The sequence below is a fragment of the Rhinatrema bivittatum genome, chromosome 8 (genome assembly GCF_901001135.1).
Source record: "Rhinatrema bivittatum chromosome 8, aRhiBiv1.1, whole genome shotgun sequence".
NCBI lineage: Eukaryota > Metazoa > Chordata > Amphibia > Gymnophiona > Rhinatrematidae > Rhinatrema > Rhinatrema bivittatum.
The window spans coordinates 262,339,903-262,353,571 of NC_042622.1; the positions used below are offsets into that span (position 1 = coordinate 262,339,903).

General features: G+C 46.9%; 1 protein-coding gene across 1 annotated transcript in view; it reads left to right on the forward strand.

The window, feature by feature from the left end:
* The first annotated feature begins 8,884 nt into the window (after positions 1-8,884).
* CCDC88B (coiled-coil domain containing 88B) overlaps positions 8,885-13,669 on the forward strand; it is a 168,770-nt gene continuing 163,985 nt past the window's right edge. Inside the window, exon 1 of the mRNA XM_029614802.1 lies at positions 8,885-9,362. Coding sequence (XP_029470662.1) covers positions 9,303-9,362 — 60 coding nt within the window. The 5' untranslated portion in view covers positions 8,885-9,302. The remainder of the gene's footprint in view (positions 9,363-13,669) is intronic.

Here is a 13,669-nt window from a genome sequence, read left to right on the forward strand (position 1 = left end):
TATTTATCCTTCCCTATTGTAGTAGTGTAGATTGCTGCCTTTACCTTCACTTAATTGTAAATAAAGTACCCTGTATGCACCCGGATCAGTCCAGACTGCTGGCTTTCTACTCCCTTCCAGTAGATGGAGACAGAGGAAAAAAAAACTTGAAGAGCAGCCCCTCTTAACCTGGTGCACCACCTGCATCTCTTCAGTATTTCTTTGTCTCCAGCAGATGGAGGTGGTGCAAAACCTGTGGTCTTGAACCAATCTCAAGATTAAAAAAAAAAAGAGAGAAGATTAGAAGAAAAAGAAGATCAAGCACAACAATGAAGTGGAATTTCCTCCCAGGGGGTCGGCAGGTTCTGTTGGGACCATCCCCCCTAGTAGCAGGTCTGGTAGAGCAGGGGTTGGATACCCCACAAGGCTCCCCATTCTAGTCAGGCGCCAGGGATGATCATTGGTGGTCCGGTCCCTCCCCCTCCACCAGCCCAGACCCGGAGCAGCCTGTGTGCCAGTAACCTTTTTCCTTTATTATGCTCCGCACTTCAAAAAAAAAAAAAAAAAAGGATAAGAGGCTATATACAGGCTCTGTCACTGTTTGCTATGCGGCAGTGTTCGTTATTTGTGGTCCAAGGCTGTGTGAGCGGCCGCGACCGCCCGTCGGGTCCCCAAAGCCCCTCTTGATTTGTATTCGCAACGGCACCTTCCCCAATCGCTGCCTTCATGCCCATGCGCTCTGTGAGCTGCTCGACTTGTGGGGAGGCCGTGGCACGGGCTACCTAACAAGGGTCTGCGCATTAGTTGCCTCCTCTGAGGGGAAGGATGTTCTGGAACCACGTCTGGGTCAGCAGTGAAAGCCTATGGTGCAGGCGAATGGCCCGCTGAGCTGGAAGCACAGGCCTGCTCGTTCCCACTGAGTGCGGGAACGGTGACCATTTTGAAAAATTTTCTTGGCAGCTCAAGCTGCGGTGGCTGGGGGAGGGGATCTCCCGCCCAATTTATTTCCTGCTCTATCGAGTCCTGAGGGCCCTCAGGACTCACTGCCTGACCTTCCTGATGTCGATCCTGATCCTCTGGCGGGGGTGTGGGAGACCCAGGACTTTGTGCTGTTAATCCAAAAAAAAAAAAAAAGTTTTTTTTTTCTTGTGGGTCACCGCTCGGGCAGGCAGAGGGTTCTCCCAGGAGGGTCCCTCAACGGCTGGAGCTGCTGGGATCTCTCCGGGTCCAAAAGATTCAGAGCCCATCACTGAAGGGAGACTTGAGCCCTACTCGTGGCACCTCGGACCTCTGTGGACATCCTGACCCTCCCTCGCTTCCTCCTCTTTCCAGCCCGGATGAGGAGCCGGGGAAGGCTTCGCTTCTGGAGGGGCACAGCTTGAGAGTTGTTCGCCTGTTTTCAGAAAGAGGAGTTGGACTCTCTCATTCCGCATGTCTTGGCAGAGCTAAGAATTCCGCTTCATCCGGATGTCTCTGCATGGGATTCGGCAAACCCGGTCCTTGCTGGTTTGCGAGGTCCAGCCAAGACTTCCTGTCCCATCATATGGTTCAGCGATTAATGGTCTGGGAGTGAGATATTCTGGAGTTGGACCTGAGAGTGAGCTGGGCTATGGTCAAACTGTATCCTTTGCCTGAGGAGACCGTGGAGTGGTTTTTTTTTTTTGTAAGTTCCAAACATGGGTGCTTCTGTGTCGGCTGTCACAAAAGAACCACTATTCCAGTAACATTTGCAGTAGCTCATAAAGACCTCCAGGGCAAGAAGCTCGAAATACCTCTCAACAGGATATTCAAAGTCTCGGCCCTTGCCATTTGGGCTGCCGGCTGTCGCAGTTTCATGCGTCGTGCAAGCCTATGATGGGTGCAGCAGTTGCTGACTACTGCCTCAGGATTCAGTGCAGGCAGAGCACTTGGAAGCGACGGTTGCATATGGGGTGGATGACTTATGTGGCCTCCTTCGTACCTCCCCCCAGGTTGATGGTCTCCACATTCTTGGCATGGAAGCTCTTATGGTTACGCATCTGGTTGTCTGATTTCTCCTCTAAGGCCCAGCTTAACGCTCTCCCTGTTAAGGGCAAATTCTTTTTTGGTGAGGACTTGGGCAGCGGATTCTCTCTCTGGGCGACTATAAAGCCCATAAGCCCCCGGAGGACGAACCTCAGCCATCTACAGGTTTCTCCTAACCTGCTTTTGTTTTTAGGCCAGAGACACTTCCAACGGAGCAGGGCTCCTGCTCCAGGCCAGTGACAAGCCTCGGGGAGGTTCCAATCCTGGTCTCTCTCCTTTCGCGGCCATAGAGCGACTCAAGAAAGCGTCGACTAGGGGTCTCGGGGGCCCAAGTTCCCCCAATTAGATGCGGCTGGCCCATTCCTCTTTCTGGCTGTCCCGATTTTTGTGAGGAAGGGGCCAAGATATCTTCCGACCAGTGGGTCCTATGCATCATAGAATACGGCTATGAGTTAGAATTTGCTCGACATCTCCAAGACCTGTTTATCATCTCACCATGCGGATCCACTTGGCAAAGACAGATTGTTCGGCAGACCCTCCACAGGCTGCACTATTCCATCTATTTCGTGGTGCCGCAGAAGGAAAGATCTTTCCGCTTGATCCTGGACCTGAAAAAAGGTGAACAAGGCCCTCAAAGTGCTGCACTTTTAGATGGACACCCTACCTTCGATCATTGCGGCGGTCCACAGCGGGAAGTTCTGGGCTTCCCAGAATCTGACAGAAGCTTGTCTACACATCGGTATCCAAGGTTTGGCTTCAGCTCCTCCCTCTTTCACCAGGGTGACGGTGGTGGTGGCCGCAGCTCTTCGGCGGGAGGGAAGACTAGTTCCCCGTACCTGGATGACTGGCTCATTTGAGCAAGGCGAAAGAAGTCTGCGAGCTGGTGGTCAGCAAGGCCTTACACCTTTTGCAGTCCCTCAGATGAGTTGCCCATAAGGCCAAGCATCCTCTCTTCCTTCTCAGGTCTTGGACTTCCTGGGAGCGTGGTTTGACACCCGAGTGAGTAAAGTCTTCCTACAGGAGGAGCTGATTACCATGTTAACGCAACACGATGCAGCTCCTTGGCTCCATAACGTCCACTCTGGAATTGGTTCCATGGGCGCTTGCTCAGGAAAATGTGGGAGGGAGGATTTGGAAGCCAAATTTAGGCTCTTAGGTAGAAAGCTTAAATCCAGAACCTCCAGGGTAGCATTCTCTGAAATGCTCCCTGTTCCACGCGCAGGTCACCAGAGGCAGGCAGAGCTCCGGAGTCTCAATGCGTGGATGAGACGATGGTGCAAGGAAGAGGGATTCAGTTTTGTTAGGAACTGGGGAACCTTTTGGGGAAGGGGGAGTCTCTTCCGAAGGGATGGGCTCCACCTTAACCAGGGTGGAACCAGACTGCTGGCGCTAACCTTTAAAAAGGAGATAGAGCAGCTTTTAAACTAGAACAAAGGGGAAAGCCGACAGTCACTCAGCAGTGCATGGTTCGGAGAGAGGTATCTTCAAAGGATACTAATGATGCATTAGAATTAGGGCATCCCGACAGTGAGGTTCCAATAATTAGAAAAGTAGTCCAAGTGCCTGTAACTAAAAACTCACCTGAGCTAAAAAAATTCTAACTTATCCCTATCAATTAATAAGCAGAATGAAAATACAAACAAAAAACAAACTTTGAAATGTTTGTATGCTAATGTCAGAAGTCTAAGAAGTAAGATGGGAGAATTAGAATGTATAGCAGTGAATGATGACATAGACTTAATTGGCATCTCAGAGACATGGTGGAAGGAGGACAACCAATGGGACAGTGCTATACCGGGCTACAAATTATATCGCAATGACAGAGAGGAGAACCCGGGAGGCGGTGTGGCGCTTTATGTCCGGGATGGCATAGAGTCCAACAGGATAAACATCCTGCACGAGACTATAGTGATAGGAGTATACTACCGTCCACCTGGTCAAGATGGTGAGACTGACAGTGAAATGCTAAGAGAAATTAGGGAAGCTAACCAAATTGGTAGTGCAGTAATAATGGGAGACTTCAATTACCCCAATATTGACTGGGTAAATGTATCATTGGGTCACGCTAGAGAGATAACGTTCCTGGATGGAATAAATGATAGCTTTATGGAGCAATTGGTTCAGGAACAGATGAGAGAGGGAGCAATTTTAGATCTAATTCTCAGTGGAGAATAGGATTTGGTGAGAGAGGTAACGGTGGTGGGGCCGCTTGGCAATAGTGATCATAATATGATCAAATTTGATTTAATGACTGGAAGGGGGACAGTAAGCAAATCCATGGCTCTCGTTCTAAACATTCAAAAGGGAAACTTTGATAAAATGAGAAAAATAGTTAGAAAAAAACTGAAAGGAGCAGCTACAAAAGTAAAAAGTGTGCAAGAGTGTGGTCATTGTTAAAAAAAAAATACCATCCTAGAAGCACAATCCGGATGTATTCCACACATTAAGAAAGGTGGAAAGAAGGCAAAATGATTACCGGCATGGTTAAAAGGGGAGGTGAAAGAAGCTATTTTAGCCAAAAGATCTTCATTCAAAAATTGGAAGAAGGATCCAACAGAAGAAAATAGGATAATGCATAAATGTTGGCAAGTTAAATGTAAGACATTGATAAGAGACTAAGAGAGAATTTGAAAAGAAGTTGGCCGTAGAGGCAAAAACTCACAGTAAAAACTTTTTAAAAAATATAGCCGAAGCAGAAAGCCTGTGAGGGAGTCAGTTGGACCGTTAGATGATCGAGGGGTTAAAGGGGCACTTAGAGAAGATAAGGCCATCGTGGAAAGATTAAATGATTTCTTTTCTTCGGTGTTTACTGAAGAGGATGTTGGGGAGGTACCCATACTGGAGAAGGTTTTCATGGTTAATGATTCAGATGGACTGAATCAAATCACGGTGAACCTAGAAGATGTGGTAGGCCTGATTGACAAACTGAAGAGTAGTAAATCACCTGGACCGGATGGTATACACCCCAGAATTCTGAAGGAACTAAAAAATGAAATTTCAGACCTATTAGTAAAAATTTGTAACCTATCATTAAAATCATCCATTGTACCTGAAGACTGGAGGATAGCAAATGTAACCCCAATATTTAAAAAGGGCTCTAGGGGCGATCCGGGAAACTACAGACCGGTTAGCCTGACTTCGGTGCCAGGAAAAATAGTGGAAAGTGTTCTAAACATCAAAATCACAGAACATATAGAAAGACATGGTTTAATGGAACAAAGTCAGCATGGCTTTACCCAGGGCAAGTCTTGCCTCACAAATCTGCTTCACTTTTTTGAAGGTGTTAATAAACATGTGGATAAAGGTGAACCGGTAGATATAGTATACTTGGATTTTCAGAAGGCGTTTGACAAAGTTCCTCATGAGAGGCTTCTAGGAAAAGTAAAAAGTCATGGGATAGGTGGCGATGTCCTTTCGTGGATTGCAAACTGGCTAAAAGACAGGAAACAGAGAGTAGGCTTAAATGGACAATTTTCTCAGTGGAAGGGAGTGGGCAGTGGAGTGCCTCAGGGATCTGTATTGGGACCCTTACTTTTCAATATATTTATAAATGATCTGGAAAGAAATACGACGAGTGAGATAATCAAATTTGCAGATGATACAAAATTGTTCAGAGTAGTTAAATCACAAGCAGATTGTGATAAATTGCAGGAAGACCTTGTGAGACTGGAAAATTGGGCATCAAAATGGCAGATGAAATTTAATGTGGATAAGTGCAAGGTGATGCATATAGGGAAAAATAACCCATGCTATAGTTACACAATGTTAGGTTCCATATTAGGTGCTACAACCCAAGAAAGAGATCAAGGCATCATAGTGGATAACACATTGAAATTGTCGGTTCAGTGTGCTGCGGCAGTCAAAAAAGCAAAGAGAATGTTGGGAATTATTAGAAAGGGAATGGTGAATAAAACGGAAAATGTCATAATGCCTCTGTATCGCTCCATGGTGAGACCGCACCGTGAACAGTGTGTGCAGTTCTGGTCACTGCATCTCAAAAAAGATATAGTTGCACTGGAGAAAGTGCAAAGGACAACCAAAATGATAAAGGGGATGGAACAGCTCCCCTATGCAGAAAGGCTAAAGAGGTTAGGGCTGTTCAGCCTGGAGAAGAGATGGCTGAGGGGGGATATGATAGAGGTCTACAAACTCCTGAAAGGACTTGAATGGGTAAATGTGAATCTTATTTATTCTTTCAGATAATACAAGGTCTAGGGGGCATGCCATGAAATTAGTAAGTTACACATTTAAAACAAATTAGAGAAAATTCTTTTTCGCTCAAAACAGAAGCTCTGGAATTCATTGCCAGAGTATGTGGTTAAGGAAGTTAATATAGCTGGGTTTAAAAAAGGTTTGGATAAGTTCCTCCAGGAACTTATCCAAGTCCATAAACTGCTATTAATCAACAGGGAATACCTACTGCTTATTGACGGCATTAGTAGCATGGGATCTATTTAATGTTTGGGTACTTGTGAGGTCCTTGTGACTTGGACACTGTTGGAGACAGGATACTGGACTTGATGGGCCCTTGCTCTGACCCAGTATGGCATATCTTAATGCTAGCATGGAATTTAAAGCACAGATCAGCAGGAACTGGAGTCTTACCCATGTGCAGCCTGTGTAATGTTAGACCATCAGTGATTTAAAAAAAAAAAAAAAATGCAAACTCCAGGCACTTAGGAAAGGAAAGATCCAACCAAGCCACCAAGTTCCCCATAATGTTCCCAAGCATTGCAACTTCATCTGCAAGATAAGAATCTTACAGTACCCCACAATGTGCTGTCTGCTGAAAGGGCTGGGAAGTTGGGTGGGGTGCTTGGAAGTGACTAAATAGCATATAGTAGGTTGCTGTAGGAAAGTAAACTCTCTAAGGAAGCTGAGAAAGTTGATGGAAGAGAAGAAACAGTCTTCCTGCCAAGCCCTTTTTCAACTCTTGGGGTGGCTGTTGCTGCTTTCTGTTCTTTAAGAACATAAGAAATTGCCAGGCTGGGTCAGACCAAGGGTCCATCAAGCCCAGCATCCTGTTTCCAACAGAGGCCAATCCAGGCCACAAGAACCTGGCAATTATCCAAACACTAAGAAGATCCCATGCCACTGATGCAATTAATAGCAGTGGCTATTCCCTAAGTAAAATTGATTAATAGCAGTTAATGGACTTCTCCTCCAAGAACTTATCCAGTCCTTTTTTGAACCCAGCTACACTAACTGCACTAACTACATCCGCTGGCAACAAATTCCAGAGCTTTACTGTGCGTTGAGTGAAAGAATTTTCTCCGATTAGTCTTAAATGTGCTACTTGCTAACTTCATGGAATGCCCCCTAGTCCTTCTATTATTCGAACGTGTAGATAACCGATTCACATCTACCCGTTCAAGACCTCTCATGATCTTAAACACCTCTATCATATCCCCCCTCAGCCGTCTCTTCTCCAAGCTGAAAAGTCCTAACCCTCTTCAGTCTTTCCTCATAGGGGAGCTGTTCCATCCCCTTTATCATTTTGGTAGCCCTTCTCTGTACCTTCTCCATCGCAACTATATCTTTTTTGAGATGCGGTGACCAGAATTGTACACAGTATTCAAGGTGCGGTCTCACCATGGAGTGATATAGAGGCATTATGACATTTTCCGTTTTATTCACCATTCCCTTCCTAATAATTCCCAACATTCTGTTTGCTTTTTTGACTGCTGCAGCACACTGTACCGACGATTTCAAAGTATTATCCACTCTGATGCCTAGATCTTTTTCCTGGGTGGTAGCTCCTAATATGGAAGCTAACATTGTGTAACTACAGCAATGGTTATTTTTCCCTATGTACAACACCTTGCACTTGTCCCTGAGATGCTGAAACAGCAACTTTCTAAGAGATTCCCTGCGTGCCCACTAGGTGGCAGTATAACTGTACCTTTCCAAAGTGGACGCTTTGCTGACCCCATAATAGTTTCCTTCAGCTTAAACTGACTTTGCTGTCATTGCCCAAGCTGTATTGCCATCTGCCAGTGGCCTGCCTTCCCTGTGCACCCTCCATCCATCTCCCCCCATACCTGGCTCGAGCTGGCTGACTTTCCTTATGTTGCAGCTCTTTACCTTCCCTCCACATATTTGTCTGCAGGCACCCCACTTTCCCCATTCTCCTCTTTGTTCTTCCTCCCCATTCCCCCAAATACCTCTCTGTAGCCTGGGCTGTGGCAGAGTTCTTGGGTGTGGTAGAAAGCGATGGTTGCAAGTTGGCTGCCTGCCGAAGCCTGCAGTGGGCCCCTTGTCCCCCCACACAGGGCCAGGCCTGGCCGGGGTCGGGGGCCTTTCTTGGTGAAGGGGATGCTGCTGTGAAAAGGGGAAAAAGCACAGCGGAGGAAGGGGGGTGCGAGGACATAATGCAACTATCCCCATACCTCTCACCTTCCCTTGTGTCCTCTCCGAGGTGGCCTTTTCACACTTGTTCGGGCTTTTCTAACTTTCATCGAGTATTGTCTGACAAATTTTCACCAAAACGGTTTAGTTGTTAATTAATATTGTGTTATATTTCCTGAGGCTACCTGGTTGAGCCTGGCTGTGTAGGCCTTGGTTAAACACACCCCCAAAATCAATAAGTATTAAGCATAGCCTGTAGATACCGGAGATGGTGACAGTGGCCAGCTCCTTCAAGCCCACATCTCCAGTGTCCCCCTCGCCTCTCAGGCGCTCTCACGCCGGACTGACTTCCCTGGTGCAGCAGACACAGAATTTAGGCAGTAAAATCTTCTCTGCATGCGGCAGTGTCATATGCTGCGCCGGGGCTGATTTGCAGAACTTGCCTCCCGGTAGCGGAAGAGGAGAGAAGGGTGTAGGTGGAAGGGAGGGGGGGGCAGGAAGGAGAGTTGTTACAGTGGCTCACATCCTCCTCAGGACGGAAAAGGCTCAGTGCATTTTTTTTATTTTTTTTTTTACTGGAGCTGCCGCTGTTCCTCGCTGCTCGCCTCTTGAGATGTGGGCATCCCATGGAGAGATGGCGCAGAGACCCCCTTGTGGGGCCCTGAACGGATTCAGCTGCGTGCTGCTATTGGCTCCTGTGACCTCTCTATCTGGCTAACTCGGGGGGACCTTCACTCTCTGGCCCACTGTTTTTTTTTTTTCTCTCCTGTGAGCCCCTCTCCCTGGCTTGCTGTTTGCTCCTGTGGACCCCCCCTTCCTATCCACACACACTTTCTGACCTACTGTTTGTGACTGAACTCTCCTGCCCCTTCCAGACCTGCTGTTTTGCTCCTGTGAACCTCCCTCCTCTGGCCTGCTTTATGCACCTGTGACCCCTGCACCTGGCCTGCTCTGTTCTCCAGAGAGAGATCATGGACAAGGACTTTGCTGAGATACTGCATCAGTTCATGGGGAGCCCCCTGGTCACTTGGGTGAGGCACAATTCTACTTATTTTAATGTTGGGGGTGTGGGAGCTCTTGTCTGTAACTGCAATTGTGGGCCGGGATTGTAGAGGATAAATAGAGAAAGGGACCCCCCCCCCCTGGTTTCCCGGCATAAACAGGAGAGTCTGGTGGTCTTTAACATTTCCCGATAAGTGGCCCAGGGGATTTGGGACCAGCATGGCTCAGCTACAGTCCTACCCGGGCTCTGCCTCCCCTGGCGTCCCTTCTGCCCGAGTTGTTTGAGGAAGCAGTGAGATGCTAAAGGTCTTAGACTCCTTCCTACTCGTGGAACTCTCTAGGGAGTGTCCCTCCTGCCCCCGAAGGGACTTTCTCAGGGGCTGCAAGGTTTTACTGATGTTCCATCTGGATCATGCACTGACAGCACTTCCAAGGGATGTTTCCCATCTGCTGCTGGCAGTCACAGGACTATGGAAACGTTTCCAGGGCTGGGGGTGGCGGATGAAAATTATTGTGAGAGGGAACACTTCTGCTAGTGAGGGACTGTTATAGGCCTGCATGCACTGGTATCTGATCAATAGTGTGTGTACGCATGCAGGCATGTATATCTGTGTGGACATGGAAACATCTGACAGTATATATTTTGTGTGTGCTCTCATACAGGAATACTCTGAGCACACACAGACTCTGGACTGTGTGCTTCTGACATCCAGAACTGTGTCTTTGTCTATGAAAGTACGTGTTCTGCCCTGTGTTTTTGTTGATTGTAGCACATTGTGATGGCTTTTATTTATTTTTATTAATAGTTGGATATCAAATTTAATAAACCCAAGATTGTGGACATGTTTGTGACTGTAAATATTCTGCAGTGTGTATGTGACTCTTCCCTTCTCCAGGATGGGAATACATTAACAACAGACCACATTCTGATATCACTCATAAGAACATAAGAACATGCCATACTGAGTCAGACCAAGGGTCCATCAAGCCCAGTATCCTATTTCCAACAGAGGAAAGACTAAAGAGGTTAGGACTTTTCAGCTTGAAGAAGAGACGGCTAAGGGGGGATATGATAGAGGTGTTTAAAATCATGAGAGGTCTAGAACGGGTAGATGTGAATCGGTTATTTACTCTTTCGGATAGTAGAAAGACTAGGGGGCACTCCATGAAGTTAGCATGGGGCACATTTAAAACTAATCAGAGAAAGTTCTTTTTTACTCAACGCACAATTAAACTCTGGAATTTGTTGCCAGAGGATGTGGTTAGTGCAGTTAGTGTAGCTGGGTTTAAAAAAGGATTGGATAAGTTCTTGGAGGAGAAGTCCATTACCTGCTATTAATTAAGTTGACTTAGATAATAACCACCGCTATTACTAGCAACGGTAACATGGGATAGACTTAGTGTTTGGGTACTTGCCAGGTTCTTATGGCCTGGATTGGCCACTGTTGGAAACAGGATGCTGGGCTTGATGGACCCTTGGTCTGACCCAGTATGGCATGTTCTTATGTGGCCAATCCAAGTCACAAGTACCTAGCAAGTACCCAAACATTAGATAGATCACAAACTACTATTGCTTATTAATTATCGTCATAGCAGTTTATGGATTTTTCTTCTAGGAACTTATCCAAACCTTTTTTAAACCCAGTTACACTAACTGCTGTAACCACATCCTCTGGCAATGAATTCCAGAGCTTAACTATGCGCTGAGTGAAAAAGAATTTTCTTTGATTTGTTTTAAATGAGCTACTTGCTAACTTCATGGAGTGCCCACTGGTCCTTCTATTATCTGACGGGCCGATACAGTAAAATCACGGGAGAGCAGGCGAGCACCCTCTCTCCTGTGCACGCGATACAGCGCCTCTTTTCGGACAGGAACGGTGGCTGTCAGCGGGTTTGACAGCCGATGCTCAATTTTGCCGGCGTCGGTTCTTGAGCCCCCTGACAGCCACGGGTTCGGAAACCGGACGCCAGCAAAATTGAGTGTCCGGTTTTCAACCCACGAGCCGCGGGCCTATTTCAAAATTATTTTTCTTTTTTTTAACTTTCAGGACCTCCGACTTAATATCGCCATGCTATTAAGTCGGAGGGTGCACAGAACAGCAGTTTTTATTGCTTTTCTGTGCACTTCCCCAGCGCCAGCAGAAATTTAAACGCCTACCTTTGGGTAGGCGCTAATTTCTTAATGCTAAATGTGTGGCTTGGCTGCACATTTTACTTACTGTATCACGCGGGAATACCTAATAGGGCCATCAACATGCATTTGCATGTTGCGGGCGCTATTAGGTTCGAGGGGGGGGGGGTTGGATGCACATTGGCTTGTGAGAGCGTAAATAACTGATTTACATTAACTTGCTCAAGTCCTCTTCATAATTTTGTAGACTTCTGTCATATCCCCCCGTAGTCTCTTTTCCAAACTGAACAGCCCTAACCTCTTTAACCTTTCCTCATAGGGCAGCTGCTCCATGCCCCTTATCATTTTGGTCGTTCTTCTCTGCACTTTCTCCAGTGCAGCTATATCTTTTTTTTTTTTTTGAGATGTGGTGACCAGAACTGCACACAGTACTCAAGATGCATTCTCACCATGGAGCAATACAGAGGCATTATAATATCTTCCGTTTTATTTGCCAATCCTTTCTTAATAATTCCTAACATTCTGTTTGCTTTTTTGACTGCTGCAGCACACTGAGCCGACGATTTCAATTTCCCTGTATGTACCCGGCTCAGTCCAGACTTCCTGGGTTTATTCATCCCTGCCAGCAGATGGAGACAGAGAAAGTAAAACTGACACTGCTTCAAGAACCCTGATGCCACCTGCAGTTCCTCAGTTTTTCTCTGTCTCCAGTAGACGGTGGTTGATGCATAAACCTGCAGTTCTTTTTTTTTTCCTCAGTGTCTTTTCTTTTTTTCTAGTTTTGAGCCTTACGCCCAGGGGTCGGGGTCCTAGAAAGGAATTCCTACCCTGCTTGGTTGAGTTGGACGGGCTGGGGGTTGGTGACCCTTTTGTTCGCCAGGTCCAGGGTACCGTGGGATGTACATCTGACGCTCCAGATCTCTCCCTTCCACGAGGGCACTTAAGTGACTTTTTTTCCTTGGGCTCCTTTTCCTCACTTTCTCTCTCCTTTTTGTAACTTGCTGAATTGAGCTGAACAGCTCTCTTTAGTTTTAGGAGTAGGAACTTTTAGTGACGCGGCTTCTTTAAAAAAAAAAAAAAATGACAGGAACCAAGGGAGATGAAGCACAGCAGTGAGGTTGACTCTCCCCCCTGCCGTGCGGTTGTTTCTCCTCCCGGGATGTTTTATTTTTTTTTCTTTCTGTCAGCGGTTTTTCTTTCCTACACCAATGGTTAGAGGAACATGCTGTGTGTGTGGAGCGGCTCCCGTGTGCTTGAATCGCCGCGCTCTCTGTGCGGCTTGTGTTTTGGGGGGGAGGGGCCCTCAGAATTCTTTCCACCCGCAAAACGGGAAAAAATAGCATCTGAATCGGCTCCTGCTGCAGAGCTCTGCCCGCGTACAGCTCCCTGCTGATTTAACTGAGGGAACAGCGGCCATTTTGGACCTCCCCCCAGTGAACAGGCCTGTGATATCGGGGCCAGATGTGGAAGATCCTCCGGCGCTTTCCCCGGTCCATCCAGATCCTGTTGGGGGACAGGGGGACTCGGAGGGGCCTCTAGGGGCGAGTCCTCCACCCGTAAAGCAGGACACACGCTAGACCTCATCTTCTTAAACTCTCACATATCATACATTAACACCCCAGACTGCACCCCAGTCCCTTGGTCCGACCATTCTCGTATATCAGCTACTCTCACGACTCGAGTAAACCCTATTCAGCCACAACCTCACTTCACCATCCATTTCAGAAGACAATGTACATCTGACATTCTCAGTGAACATCTTTCCAAAGAACTCCCAAATCTAGACATCTCTAACCCCAACTCAGCCCTTCTATCCTGGCGCAATATCACGGAGTCGATAGCCAATAAACTTTGCCCCAGAGAGACGAAAACCATCAATTGGACTCAAAAAAGGAAGCAACCTTGGTACTCACCAGAACTTAAACGGATGAAGCAAGACCTCTGACACAAGGAAGGCACTTGGCGGAAGACCCCCAACACCACAACATTGTCCGATTACAAACGCACCATGCATCTTTATAAGATTTCTCTTCTACAAGCAAAAAAAGACTATTATGCTAGCAGAATCCATGATATTCAGTATGACGCCAGGGCTTTGTTTTCATATGTATCTCAACTCACTACACCCTCTGCCCCTACCATTCCTGACGATCAGGCTCAATCCAAAGCTAACAATCTTGCACTCTTCTTTCAGGATAAAATTGC